Source organism: Trematomus bernacchii, unplaced genomic scaffold, assembly GCF_902827165.1.
Source record: "Trematomus bernacchii unplaced genomic scaffold, fTreBer1.1, whole genome shotgun sequence".
NCBI classification, from domain to species: Eukaryota; Metazoa; Chordata; class Actinopteri; order Perciformes; family Nototheniidae; genus Trematomus; species Trematomus bernacchii.
Window position 1 is genome coordinate 13,431,887 of NW_022987698.1, and position 15,889 is coordinate 13,447,775.

The 15,889-nt window shown below is 38.6% G+C and overlaps 1 protein-coding gene and 1 long non-coding RNA gene across 2 annotated transcripts; one reads left to right on the top strand and one right to left on the bottom strand.

Annotated features, from left to right (window-relative positions):
• Nucleotides 1–223: 223 nt before the first annotated feature.
• Nucleotides 224–1,431, top strand: LOC117489358. The gene is made up of 3 exons (XR_004556597.1): nt 224–498; nt 1,160–1,238; nt 1,319–1,431. It is a non-coding gene; the product is annotated as an uncharacterized LOC117489358 (long non-coding RNA).
• A 6,378-nt stretch (nt 1,432–7,809) lies between these two features.
• Nucleotides 7,810–8,468, bottom strand: LOC117489866 (transcription factor HES-5-like). The gene is made up of 2 exons (XM_034139420.1): nt 8,346–8,468; nt 7,810–8,232 (listed from the first exon to the last, which is right to left on the bottom strand). The coding sequence occupies exons 1-2, from the start codon at nt 8,466–8,468 to the stop codon at nt 7,810–7,812; spliced, it is 546 nt and encodes a 181-aa protein (XP_033995311.1).
• Between the last annotated feature and the right edge of the window lie 7,421 nt (nt 8,469–15,889).

A 15,889-nucleotide genomic window follows, 5' to 3' on the forward strand; every position in this document is an offset into this window, starting at 1 on the left:
TGCATTTGTATTGTGAAATGTGCTATATCATATTTTTATTATTGATGTATTTTTAATAAATCACGATTATAACAGCATACAAAAGTTGTCAGTTCGTAACAATCGTTCGTCGCACCGGAAACATCAACTTCGGCCATTTCCGGCGGTGACGTCATGAGTAGAACACAGCTGAGCTCAGTCCTGTTTGAATGCATTGAAGGGCCAAATATTATGACAAAGGATGCACAGCAATAAGACGCCAAGAATAATCGGCAAGCGATATGTTGTCTGGGGATGTGGGGCCGTCTCAACATCTGGCTATGGGATGTTTTTGTGGCCAACAAATTATAAAATGTCACGTATATGGACAAAACAAGTGCGTCGTACGAGGCAGACTTTTGCTGGACCAGGTAACCCGGGGTCGATGAAACCGACGATTTGTGGGCAGCACTTCGAGAGATCGTGTTTCGAACAATCAACAATGCTCGCTAAGGAGAGAGAGTAAAAGCTTTCTCGAAGGTTCGTTTTGCTTTCTTACAACGTTACATTAATGTTAACTTAACCTTAAGTTTGCCATGAGGCTATGTTACTTCCCTTAAGAGCTAGCTGTCTTAGCTAACAACAGTTAGCAGCTAACGTTTTCTGCAGTTTGTGTTTCCACTGAAAAACGTGATGTAGTTATTTAAGGGTAAGTTAACTAAACGTTATCTTACAAGTAGAGAGAGTTAAGTTGTGTTTAAAATCGTCAATGTAATGCACGTTAAAGGTTTTGTGTTGAACATGAAGTTAGCTTTACTGTAGCTCACCAAAGGTTAGCATGAGCTGTACTTTATGTGGCAGCTCGCTTAATACAAAGAGGGGTTTTGTGCTTCATTGTTAACTTTTCTCACAAATGTGTGTTAATCTACCTGAAATTGTAGGGACAGTTTTTTTCTACTCAACTGTACAGACCATTGTTGAGGAGATGCAAAACATACTGTAAATGAGTTGGGTCCGACATATACTTTGAGTAATGTTAGTTTGCTGCTAAAAAATGAAACATTATCAGATGAGGACATCACCAAAGTGTGTGAGTCTGTCAGGGGATTTTATCTGTTCTCTGCATGTCGTACACACTGCTCTGGTATGAATTAAAAATATAATTGTAAAATGTAAGTCTCTCGCTCTTGTCATCGTTCAGGCTTTGCATTTGAACTCCTATGACTGGTTGCAGACTTGAAGGGAATGACTTCCTGGCCTTCCTGACATCCAGGAAAAAGGTGAGATTCTAATCCATTTCAATGCCAAAAGCAAGTAATTGTTTTTAACTTTTTTAATATGATTTTTCGGGGAATTTCAGTTTTATTGGATAGTAGAGATCTACTGGAACCTAACACCAGAGAGAGAGGGGGAGGAGATGATATGCAGCAAAAGGCCCAGCCGGATGGTTGCTGCTCCGTGTGGAACGTGTTCTATCAGGTAAAGCACTTTGGTACCCAGTTATTTATGGTATTGAGTTTGAATTTAGCCTTTGGAATGTAATTTCCAACAGTGCATTGTAAAGACTGAAAAAACATTTCTTTGTCTCTTAACATTCCTATAATAATTTGTTTTTTTTATTGTTGATATTGTTTTGTTCTTTATTTTTGTTGTGAGAATCACTTTGCAATTGTGTAAGTGCTATATAAATAGTTATACTAATATTATTGTTGCTACCATCATTACTATTATTAAAAATGTTTTCTTTGTTTTCTTTCTTTATTGCTGCAGAAAGGATCATGCCAGCCCACATCAAACACCTGATCAAGAACTTGTGAATCTTCAGGCAGAAAAGATGAAAACACCTGTTCAAAGTTCCAGTTCCCTGTACATCGAACCATGCCTGTCCTCTGTTCCACATGTCTTCAGTCTGTTCTGGACCCCATGACTCGGACACTAGTTCTACCAAGGCTCATTAGAGGTAAGCAGTGTTCGGAGAGGAGTGGAGTTATCTTTGTATTTAGGCTGCAAGTCGACAAAGGTGATCAAGTGCTGATGCTAATAATGATCCGATTAATTTGATATTGATTGTCCGCCAATACCGAATCCTGATCCGATTCTTCTATTTCCCAGTTAATACAGCTGCAGTGTACACTAGCTCTATTTGTTTTTGCCATTGTAATTCACCATAAGTAATTGTTGACTGTAACGTCTATGCCAACCAACTGTAATTTGTAATGTATTATACTTTAACGATCAAGTTCTGGCAACCACAGCAGCCCAAATGTTAACGTAAATGTCAAGTTTTCTTTTTACAGTGTACTTATATCTGTACATTTCTTTTCAGTTTGCTTGAAGAAGTGGCTTCAACAGACAGAAATGCAGGCCAGATTGGGAAAGGCTGGACGCTACACAACGGGAAACATTATGGACATGAACAAGGAATAACCAAAAACACTTTCTTTGTTGCCTTTTTCTTATCATATATAGTGTTACGGTTTTTGTTACCATTTAAATATTGAATTCTATTTATTACTTTTATTTTAAATCAAATGCACCGGTTTTAGATAATATATTTATTTTGATGTATAGGTTGATTTGCAGGTTGGTTGTTATTTGTATAATTATTGTATTGTTACTGTGTATTTTATTATATTAACTAGCTATTTATTCAATTAAAATACTGTAATGAACACTATACAATGTCTTTATTTTTGGTAGATACCAGAATACATGACACAATGAATCTTTGTAATATATTTATGTTCTCTTGTTTAAATAATCATACCAGTATTTAATGTATGCTGTTCACCTGGAATCCTGGTAAGCTTCCAGCATGGTATATTTAATACTATTATTAAACATAAACTGGTGATAGATGGATAAACCAGCCATCCTGGCCAGCTAAAGTGTCCAAAACCCCTCTCCAGCCAACCATTCCAGCCTAATATCTACTGGCTGGTCAATTTACAACAGCCTGACCAGCTACATTTATCTAAGCTGGTTTTTTCAGCAGAGTTATTATTTATTTACTATTTATTGAGAATCTCTATGAATTATAGTCAAATGTATATACCAGTCTGTGTTCTGTTGCCTGAGCCAAGTGTGCCTGCTACATTACGATGTATTATTATTGATTTACTATTTATTGAGAATCTCTATGAATTAAAGTCAAATGTATACCAGTCTGTGTTCTGTTGCCGCACCGGATCGCCGCCAAATCCAGGATCATCATCCCCATGTTCGCTCCCGTCTGTATCTCTACCGCTACTTGAATACTGTGGCTCAAACTGGTATGGTTCCACCACGTTAGACTCGCCCGCATGATCTGATTCCACCACACCGGCATCCTCTTCAATAAAATCCTCCTCTTCTTGAAAGTGCACCGAGTCTATTGACTACTCACTGTCACTCGATTCTGTCTCCAGAGTGCGACATCAGCCATATAGGTAGTGTATTATTCAACAAGTGTTCTACTCGTGACGTGCGTGACGTCACTAACCGGCGAAAGCTGTTTTGTTCGGAGCGGTCGTGTAACATCGGAAGCGAGCATGGAAAGTTGTAATAAATCACGATTTATAAATACAGCGGGCATATTGTCATGAATGACAAATTATTTCCCATTAATAATAGTATATATTATCGTAATAAGAACTGTATTGTCCTTCATTTCCTAAGCTCTTTAAACTGAAATGTTGCCAAAATAATGTTGGCAAAGGTCTCAATGATTATACTTCCTTTTATTTAGTTTGATGACTGTATTTACTAAATTTGTTGTGACATAACATTAATGAATGTCATATGTTATAATTAAACCACCTTAGTTCCCCACTAAATGGGTATTCTATTGCTAAATATTGTATGTTCTAAATTGTATCATGATTTCTCAAATCAAGGAACAATGGGGTACACCTCTATCAATTAAAGTAATAGGAAAATTAAGAAGATGAGAACACAACATTTTCAGCTGTCAGTGTTTGTTTATTAAACAATGCATAATGAACAACATGAAGCATGAAAGCTTCATTTAGAGGTGATGATACATCACAACAACAACTTGTAGATTTCTAGCACATGCCGTCCACCGCGGAGAATAAACAGAAGGGCAACCATGGCAACCATGCTCCGGGGTCTTCTTCACTGCTTTTGGTGTATTTTGTGGTGGCCGCAGCGCCACTTACAGGCCTGGCATATGTACTACAGCGTTTCCAGCATTTCCAGCGGTTTCGTGTGAACGGACACGTTAATTGAGCCGAATGCGTGTGAACGGAATACTTTTTTGAAAACGCATTAGGGATGGGAATTTGAAAGCAAATGTATATTCGAATATTCGACCCCCAATAAAACGGTTAACCGATTAACTATTAATTATAAAAAAAATAAAATGTGGGAAAAATGTTTACAAAAAAATTTCATTTGGAAAAATAAATAAATACATAATAAAATCAAAATCAAATAAGTATAGAAACCAAGTCGAATTTGTCAAATGTATTGAACTGGTAATCACAGTTTGAACAGTTGACAGCTATAGGCCTACAGCTTTCATGCTTAAAACATAACTTGGTTTTTAAATTAAAGAGGGATAATACACGAACAACATAACGGGTTAGGGTAACGTAACCCTATTACAACAGAGATCAACAACCTATAACAGGGCCTATGCACAGAATGCAGCTATTCAATACTCATTCTTGTTTAAGAATATGAGCATGTCTACATGCTCAGGGGAGAGGCGGGTGCGGAGGGGATTCACAATCAGGCCAGCTGTAGAGAAGACCCTCTCAGCTGGAATTTGGGCATAAGATGAGGTTTGAGTCTGCGTGATCTGCGAGTAGGGAGGGGCAGCAGCCATATAATTAGCTAGAACTAGCTAGATCTGATGGATTTGGACATAAACGCGAGTGAAGTATAACCGGAGGCGCGAGAGAGAGATTAGCACCTGCAGCTCTGCCCGCTGTGAGGGACCGGTGAGCGGAGCAAAACACACCTTTAGACCTAACACATTTAGCTATGGCACTGTCGTATACATTGAATTATTCCATTTGATAATATGTAATCAACTTAGGCACCCCTCCCAAAAAATCAAAAATCAAATAATAATATTCATAACTCATATTCGAATACCTGCATGATTTCGAATATTCGATTAATCGTTCCCATCCCTAAAACGCATACGGTGCGTTAACGCAAACGTTCCCGTGTAAATGGGGTTTCAGCCTATCAAAGAGCTCAGTGACGCAATAAATGATGCCACACGCCCGATGGTTTTATTGAAATGAGGGCAATGGTTAGATCCCAGGGGAACAGGTGGAGGACTGGGGGGGGTGATGGAGAGAGACACACAGAGCTCTGTGTGAATCTGGGAAAGTGGTGACCTTGTAGAGAGCAGATCTGCTGCCTGATGCTGGGATCAATGACTTTGACTGAACACACGCTCATCATCTCATCACATGTGGAGGTTGAAGCAGCTGTTTCCTGAAGTGTGCCAAATCCCTTTAGAGAATAATCTGCTGCTCGTGGGGTTAAGGATGATAATCATGCTAAACTGTGATCTCCTGAGTTTTCCCACACAATCTCTATTTACAAAAGAAAACTGTATATCAACATCCACATCGACATTTTGATTATCCACTTTTAACATTTGACCATTAAATCATTCCCTATATTCAATTTTTTTACACTGTACAATTCAAATAATAATCACAATATGTCAAACAAGCTTTATTAGGGCGTTTGCCAATATCTCACATTGTATGTTATTCAACATTTTTTAAATCCTGTATTGTTTATATAAATTATATATTGAGATAATAATTGATACTTGGATGTCGTCATATTTTGTCTGCAAAGACTGACCTGTGTCGTCTCAAAAATGTAAAATGTTCTGTTTCCCAGTGACTATTGTGACCCAGAAGACACATAGTTATATCGCAATTCCCCATAATTATGTAGTCTTACAATTAAACTAACTGACATAACTAATGCTGCAATACAGCATTGCCAGCCATTTTTTTATCATGGTAGAAAAACTTAAAAACATTAATCTATGATATTTAATTCATTAGGCTCACTAACAGAACCGTATTAGTGCAAAGGCTTTGCCAAGCAGTATTTATCATGTTGGAAAAACTTAACATAGATAATAATCTATGAAATTAAACACATTAGGAATTTAGCATTTAATCTCTTTCTATCGGGCACAGATCTATTGTCCCACAGGGCTCTGTGAGTGAGGTTCCTCCGGTTTCCCACACTCTGTCCTTTCACTGGAGGAACAATAGAAGTGTGCCTCATTATGCATCACTTTAAATACAATGTCTAATCTCTATAAAGTGGGTAGGTTTTTGTGTTAACCTTATACTTTTAAACATCAGCTTTTAAGAGTTATAACCAAATTGTCTTGCTTTAAAAAATATTTTTGAATGTACTTTGTCTTTTTTTAATTGAATACGATTAGAATTAGATTACTTTACAAATCCCTTTATTGCAAATACAGTAAGTGACCTAATTTCACGAGAAGTCTGAATAAAATCGCTTAAAATGTAGTGCATATAGATTATCAGTAAACTGCTACAGTAAGTGAAGCCGCATCATGATGGTGCAGTAGATACCACTGTTGCTCATAGGAGGATCCTAGCTTTGAACCTGCTGGAGCTTTTATGTGGCAAGTTTGATTATCCTCCTTGTACCTGTGCGAGTGATAAGACTTCCTCCCACATCTTAAAGACATGCAAGTTAGGTTAACAGGCGTCTCCAAATTACCGTTACGTAAAAATAACGTACCCCAGCAACCTCTAGGATAGAATAAACATTATACTCATCCTAGTGAGGGCAGGTGAAAGGAAAATAACTCTAGAGAGCAACATATTCAACTGGAGTTGTTTGTTTATTCAACAAGGCACAATGAGCAACATAAAACACGACAGCTCCTACGAGAGGTGATGATACATCACAACAACAACTTGTAGATTTCTACAATACACCGTACTCACTGAGAGTAGAGGAATAACTGTCTTTATAAAAGACAGACGAATACTTGACAGGAAAACATTCCCTGTTTGTTAAGAAAGAAAATGTAGTAACATCTAACCTTACAACAGGTCACATTGTTCTTAATAATCAATGATCAAATCTAAATGACATTGTCTCAAAGAAATTGTGACAATGGAACATTAAACAAAACTTTTAAATGTAAAAGGATAAACATATTGCTCTTGAAACAGAACATTTTTTGATAATCACAGAAAGTGAGGTAAATTCCATCATGACAACTCATCCATAAGAATGACAATTAATAGATTTGATCAATTCAAAAATCCTCAATACCTATGAATAGAAGGGGTCAAAAATATCTCCATGTACTTACAACACACATGACAAACAGTGAGACATAAAGGTATCACAGGAAAAGTGTGACATCAAGCAAACCTTTTAGAAAAAAAGAAACATTTAGATCTTTTAACAGATCACTTATTCTTCTTAGTTCAATTCAATGACAATGTGTCCATAAAATAGGACACTACATTTGTTGATCACTATGATCAATAACAAAACAAAGGATACTAAATTCATCATTGATCTAGGCCACCAATACATGAAGTACAGTGAGACATAATAATAATTGCAGATGCAATCAGATTTGGTTCATGCAACATGCACGAGAATGTTCTCTTTCTTAAATTGAAAGATATAGTTGCTGTCATTTCCTTAGCAAATGTCATCTTGCATAAAGAAAACGAACAAAACCAACCTTCTGTACAAACAAAGGAACAAGTTCTTAATATTTCAGAATTCAGAAGAATTCACTTCCAGTAATCTTTGACCAATATGGTCATCTCAGTTTGTCTGGTAGTAACTCCAGTCTGTAGGGGTCTACCACGGCCTCCAGGGGACGCTGTTGACTGGACTCTTCTCTTTGGTGATGCTGGTCTGGACTGTGGAGCTCAGCAGAGAGAAGTCAGCCTCTCTCAGGTTCTTATCAGAGGAACACTGCATCTTGTTGACGTGGTTCAGCAGTCTTCTCTGGGACTGAGTCTTCCCCTGCTCTTTGGACAGGAAGTGTGTCACCTCTTGGACACACCTGGAGTAGCCCTGGTTGACAGCTGCTGAGTCCACAGCTTGATTCTGCTGCTGCAGTCGTCTCAGGACACAAACTGTCATCTCCAGGATGTCTGCTTTCTCCAGCTTGGAGTCTGGCTGCTGTTTGAGGAACTCTGGACCCAGGAGAGACTTGATCTGCTCAATGCTGCTGTTGATTCGCTCTCTGCGTAACTTCTCCACCAGAGGCTTTCTGAGCTGCAGAAAGAAGAAAAAAGTCATTAATAATCTTATTCTGGAGTTTAGATTTGACATGAACAAAGACAACATCTGAATGACAATATTGAAATCTTCTTGAATCTTGAATTTACCTTGTGGGCCAGAGTGTGAGGCTCCTGAGAGTTGGTCATTGCTGCAGTGATTGTAGGTGCCATGTCTGGATCTCTGTGCTGTAGAGGTCTCTGTAGAGAGAATCTGATCTCTGCTGGCTTCATCCCTCCTATTTATAGTCCCACATCTCCATATGAATGTGTGGGTCTGGGTCTGACTGCACTTTCTCACAGTCTCTCAACCAATCAGAGAGCGAGTTAGGACAATAATGGGTGCAGCACACTTAATGCTCTTATTGCCCGAAGGGACAATGGTTGGATTTCAGGGGAACAGGTGGGGGACTGGGGGGGGTGATGGAGAGAGACTCACAGAGCTCTGTGTGAATCTGGGAAAGTGGTGACCCTGTAGAGAGCAGATCTGCTGCCTGATGCTGGGATCAATGACGTTGACTGAGCACACGCTCATCATCTCATCACACGTGAGGTAATAATATCTGAAATAGTACTGTATAAGTCACTCTTAAGATAACAAATAATAATTAATCAAATATTATTCATCTTTCTATATTTTTTGATTCAACAGAAACGTAAAATATATTGGGTTAAATCACTTTAACAAAAATTCATTTTCAAATGTATATAATATATTTCTCCGTAAAATATTGCTTCATCCAAAATGCCATATTTTGTAAAAATGACGGCACTGGGATGATCATTTATGGCAAGTAAATCAGTAAATTCACACAATAATCATGCATCTGTCCAGATGTGGTCTTTTGACACGTGCCTTGTAGTCAGCCTGAGTAGCATGTTGAGCTCAGTTTCCCACACTGACTCCCTGTATGGTGTGGTCAATGATCCACAAAGGGACTCCTCTGACAGATGCTGGCTGTGTGTTGTTACAGAAACTGAGGGTGACATCACCAGCCATCTGGAGGGAAAGGACGCCATTGGCTGACTTGTACGTTTTAAACATTTGAATTTTTGACAAACAATCTTTAAGTTAAAAAAAAAAACTATTTATCATGCTATATTGTCAGTTTCCAATCATTGTCATACATTTTTAACATTCAGAAAACAATCTTATCTCACTTCTGACCATCATTTTGATTAGAACTAGTTCTCTACACATGAGTGTGGGATGTTTCCTGGAGTGCAGCTGTTTCCTGAAGTGTGCCAAATCCCTTTGGAGAATTACTTGGCTGCTGGTGGGATTGGTGGAAGTCATTCACACTCAACTCTGTCCTCCAGAGCTTTCCCACACTCCGTCCATTAGCAGAGAACTGACATGTGCCCCTCTACAAATGAACCTCTTGAGGATCCTTTTCCTCCACCAGTGTTTATCATCAACACTACTGGGTTGCTATCACTCAAAAATGTAATATCCTTATATGAAAAAGTTAATTTTTTTACCATTTAAGATCAGCTACAGTATAAGACAGTAGGGCTGTGCATCTGCACTGGTCTCACTATTCGATTCGATTAGGATTATCCTGTCTTCGATTCGATATCACGATGCATAACAATGCGTTGCATCCTCAATTTTCTATATTACTGCACATGGCTTCTTTTTCATCAATGAATACATGCAGCAAGATAAATATGAACTCCCTTTTTATTATTTAGAAAGTGCGTCAGAAATGAATAACATAAATGTCTTGACATTCAATTATAAACCAAAGTAAACCAATTGTATAGGTCTAGCCTTCCTATATCTGTGTGTGAAGTTGTTCCATCCTCAAAAACTAAAAACTAATTCTTCTCCAGTCTAGCTGCAGCTTCTAGCAACGGTCTTCTGTTAAAAAAAGGACACTGAATGTCCTGAATGTGGCATCACAAACATGACTTGAGTCTGAACACAGCAGACAACAGGAGTATTTATAACAGCATATAAAAACAAAAATACTGCATGTGGGTGCACACTTACATTCTCTGTCTTATTGTTACATAAATCGGTACCACTTTACAATAAGACTACCCTTATAAAGGATTCATAAAGGGTTTATAATTATGTTATTAATTAGGTTGTAAACACTTTATTAATCATTAAAAACCATTTATAAACCAGTTTTAACATAGTTTTCATACATCAACACAGGCTCACTATTTGGCAAGATGACTAAGCCTTAGGCCCCGGCTCCACGAGGACAAATACGGCAAAACGCATCGGAGTAACGCAAATGCAACCGCAAAAAACCTTCCGTCCCCACGCAATATACACCGGATTGTGTCAAGCTCCACGAGACGGCTCCGTTTACATTCAAACGCTGGAAAAGCTGCAGTACATATGCCGAACCTGTACGTGGCGCTGTAACTTCCTCCACAAAAGCAGCAACTTCCTCCACAAAAGCAGCGAAGAAGAATGGTTGTCATGGCTGCACTTCTGTGTATTCTCCGCGGTGGGGGCCGACAGAACCGGGCAGAGTTTTTCGCCGGTCAGCGTGTGTTAAAGTTTAAATCTTCCGGACAAAATTATAAAAGTGCCGGTCAAAGGTCTTCATTGTTATTTATTGAGCTTTAAAACAAATGAATAACGACGATATAATGATATATAATCATCAAATACACGGAGCCTGTCTCTTTTTCCTCTCTTCTGACAGCGTCAGTGTCTGTCTCATGCAGCAGCTGATCCTGTAATGAGTGACCCGACAGTAAAAATGAACATATTTATAACTAGTTTAGGTAGTTTGAGAGGTAATTAAAATAGCTAAGGGTGATGATCTGACTTGAAGTGTGTGTTTTGCTCCCGCTGCATCACAGCGGCAGGAGCTGCGTGTCTCCGTCCTGTCAGATTAGACTTCACTCGCGTTTATGTCCATATCGAGATAAAGATAAATAATCTGAATTCAAGGAGGAGCTCCTGTAGATGTTGCACAAAGAACTGTAGCATGGTCAGTAGCGACTGGAGCACGATAGCAACCCTGCGGGGGAGAGGCGGGGAGAGGCGGGGCTATGAAAACGAATGACCGTATAGGCGACTCCACGGCCCCGTTGGACCCCCCAGAGCGCTCCGTTCCCAGATCTATCCACCTTTGGACCCGTTGTCGTTTGCGGGGTCTGTTTCTACGTTTCCCTTACGGCGTCGTCGAGCTTAGAGGGCTATACGCATGAGAAATATGCGGATTCAACCCGTTTTCGTCCCCGTGGAGCCGGGGCCTTATATTGGCTACCTAGCTTACTTCGTCTTCTTCATCAGCCAACATCCTTGGTATCTGTTGTTCACTGAGTTGATTCCCCCCATCCATCTTGATGTTTCTTGGCATCTCTTTATGACCATTTATTTATGAGTTACTAACATTTATAACTGCCAAAAGGGAGCCTTATTGTAAAGTGTAAAACACATTCCCATTTATTAATGTGTTACTACCATTTCTAATAAGGCTTAGTAGTACAGATAAATGTGGGCTCACTATTTGGCAAGCAACCGGTCACAGTTGCCCTGTTTATCTCATGTCTTATAAAAGCTTATTAATGATTTATAAAGTTTTCACAACTTGATTAATAAAAGAATTACAAACTGTTCGTAAACCCTTTATAAGGGTAGTCTTATTGTAAAGTGGTACCCATTAATCCCATGATTGTAGGAGATTAAGTTAGCTTCATCATATCTCAATCAGTGATTAAGTGAATAATAAAGTTTCATCAGCCTGTCACTCATTATTTTCAGGGGGGGCGGGGTTTGGAGCAGCAGAGAGGAGACGGTGATCGCGGAAACTTTCCTCCTGCCTTCACAAACTTTACACACGTATTTATCAACTGAAAATAGCAAGAGGACATTCATACTCTGCAATCCAAGACTTAATTAAATCCACCAAAAACCTGACATGACGACAACGAGTGTTTTTCAAAAACATAAATCGATGTGTGCAGTGGCGACTGGTCATTAGGGGCAGGTGGGGCACAGCCCCACCTAGTGTCAGCAGAAAGTATTACAAATAATGATTACAAAAATGCAAAAAAATAAATAAAAAAATATATAAAATATATTTTAAGATCATGTTTAATCATCTGATTCGTCTGTACATTGCTGTTTTAGTCTGTGTTCTTCTAATTAGTGTGTCTACAGTCACAGTGTGTGCCTATTGAGCTGTTTAGAGCCATGTGGGACAAAACCTGATTATGCCCCTTCCTCTCGCTGTGAAGTGAACGTGACTGTAAAAACTACACTGCGCATGCTCAGAGTATTTTGTAATGTAATGTGTGTGTCAAAAAAATAATGACCAGAGGGGCACGGAGCTACCATCCCCACCATACGTCATCTCAAATCATTCAGAGCTGATTGGCTGTAAGTACGTGTGCCGCGAAAAGTGTGCTGTGTGAAGAGGAGACGAGAGAGCTGCAGTGGCGCGTCCTAAAACCAGGAAGTAAGCACAAAAAAGCAATGAGATTTCTCCAGAGGATTTTAGAAAATAGCTCGAAATAAGATCTGTGGGAAACGTACCTGTTAGATAAATGCACGTTTTGATTAGCCGGATAACATCCACATGTCTACCCTACTTTTATAATTTTTTTTATCATAAATCTATGGATTAGATTTATGATAGACTTTTGAAACTACAAGAAGATAAGGAGGACTTTTACAAAAAAGTAATAGAAATGTTTGTCCAGAAGGATAGGAAAATGGACTTCATCTTCAAGTCAAGGTAAGACCGCCATTTTATTGAAAATGGGATCTTACTAAGAGAGAACAATTCAATATTTAAATGATAAAATTACATTTTTTGGGTATCCTTTTGTTGAACTGTCTGTTTAAAATTAATCGAAGCATCAGACAAAAAAAGCTTTTGAAAATAATATTATATTTTGGTTTAGGTCAAAATATAATATTTGTAAACCTGAAGAGTCAGTGCCAGTGCCTCACCAGCCATGAACCTCACTGCACGTCACTGCAGAAGCTTATATATAGACATCTAAGTTTTTTGTGCCCCACCACTTTTGTACATATAAAACGCCACTGGATGTGTGTCTCTGAGCCGCAGCGACACGGACTGATTCAGAGCGGGTCATTCTGCTGTTGGTTCTGGACTGGCACTTGGGTTGGTGGATAAAGCAGACTGCTCCGTGTTTGGAGTCGCTGTGCCGCTGTCACTTCTGTTCCCTGATCTCTGCGTCACCGACCGATTTGATATTCGTGTGACAGAAAAAGAAAAAAAATGTATTGTCCAGCCGCGGCCGGAAGATCAGGAAGTAACGTTACTATGCTATAATCGATTACGTTCTGTCCCTGCATCGATGCAGAATCGCCCACGTCCGCATCACGATGCATCGTAGAAACTATTAATTTCAACACCCCTATAAGACAGCAATGTGTTGACTATGCAGTCCATGAGTGTCTTTTTAACATGTTGGTCTTGCAATAAGTTGTCCAGTGTTTAGTTGTTCAGTAATTCTATTTTTAGGTTTGTTAGCCATCAACATCATTTATGGCCTACCCTTCTAAATGCAGTATTCTGTATGAACAAGGCTGTTAGCATTTGAAGTATATGCAGTAAGTTAATTTTACGATCAACTATCTACTGTTTAAAACCAGAGTGTCATGGTGTTATAATTTTAAGAAACCATGAGTGAAATCGAACAATTGCGATTAACAAAACCTTTATTAGACTGTCCTAAAAGTTTGGCTCACTTAAGTTAACATTTAAACATTCACAAATGTACTAGGTCTGCTGATTACTATCAGAGAAGAAGTTACAACCAAGATGTGACTCAAAACAAGTTTTAATTTATACATCAAGAGTGTCTTTAATCTGTCCCTTCAGGGAAAAGGTCTGGATCTTTTGTCCCACAGGGCTCTGTGAGTGAGGTTCCTCTGGTTTCCCACACTCTGTCCTTTCACTGGAGGAACAATAGAAGTGTGTCTCATTATGCATCACTTTAGATACAATGTCTGACCTCTGAAAAGTGAGAAATGGTTAACTTTGAAGTTTCCACATTAAAACACCTGGAACTGAAAACAATGCTAAAAACCATGTTGCATCAACAGTGTTTTTGAAATGGACTTTTAGTTTTCTTAGTTTGATAACTTAACTGATTCCATAAAGAGTGATGTACTTTGATGACTCTTCGTCAAAGTTCTTAATTGAACCACTTTAGTTTCACATTAAACAGGTATGGTATGGATAAACAATTAACTGTGTTATGATTGGAAAAGGTATGAATGATGCTGGAGACTTCTATCAACTAATGTAACATAAAAAATAAGAAGATGAGTACACAACATTATCAGCTGGCAGTGTTAGTTTATTCAAAATGCACAATGAGCAACATAAAGCATTAAGGCTCCATCTAGAGGTGATGATACATCACAACAACAACTTGTAGATTTCTACAAGACACTTCACTCACAGAGAGTAGAGGAACAACTGTCTTTATAAAAGACACACAATTTACATTTGAGATAACAGTTATCCACGGTTGGTTACCAAAATAAAATTTAGTAAAAACTGACCTTACAACAGGTCACGTTGTGCTTAATAATCAATACGATAAATTGATTCTTTACATGTAAGAATTCCATTGTCTTTATAAAACGGGGACATATATCAAACCTTTTAATTAATAGGATAAACATATTGATCTCAAAGCAGATCATTATTCAATAATCACATGAAGTGAGTGAAAGTCCATTATGGCATCATTTCCATTAAAAGGACAGTTACGATTTTGATCAAAATAATCAATATTAATCAGGACATATAAACTTTACTTGATATTCAACACACATGGCGTGCAGTAAATGAATACAAGTATCTCAGGAAAATTGGGACAATAGTTAAAAACTTTTTGAAACAGAAATGACAATGGCCCTTTTTCATTTCTCTAATTCCCCCTCCTCGACTCCCCCCTCCTCGACTCCTATGCTCGTGTCTTAGTCCCGCCCACAGGAGATGCGAGCGGAGGAGTCGAGGAGGGGAACCGAGGAGAGAGGAGGGGAAGCAGCAGGCGGTTAGAGAAATGAGAAATCCTCTCCTCTGAGCAGTCATTTTAAAGAGACATCTATTAATGATGACAGGAGGCACAGCCCTCTGTCTGATGGACAGATGTGTTCATGATGACTTATATATTTACTTTTAATTCATTGACAGTGCGGTATAATGAGACAATAACAGGCTACAGATGCGGACATATACACACACATATATTTATACAAACAAGTATGAGAGCACTCTCTGGTCGCTACAATGAGGAAATTAAATTACGGGCCAAAAGTTTTATTTACAAGTATTAAAAGTAAGCATAGGACACCAAACCAACTGAGACCTGTCTGTCCGCCACATCTACACACACACACACACACACACACACACACACACACACACACACACACACACACACACACACACACACACACACACACACACACACACACACACCTACACACTGTACAACACGCACCTACAGCTCCTAAAGCATATAATCAGGATACAGCCATTGTGTATTTTATTATGTGAAGCACTAAATGGTTATAGACAAATATCGACTCTTTGTTTGTAGATATCTACTAAACTAAAGCAAATAAAGAGAGTAGGCCTGTTATACTGAGTGATATATATTATACACACTGCTCTGCTTTCTGCACCGACTTC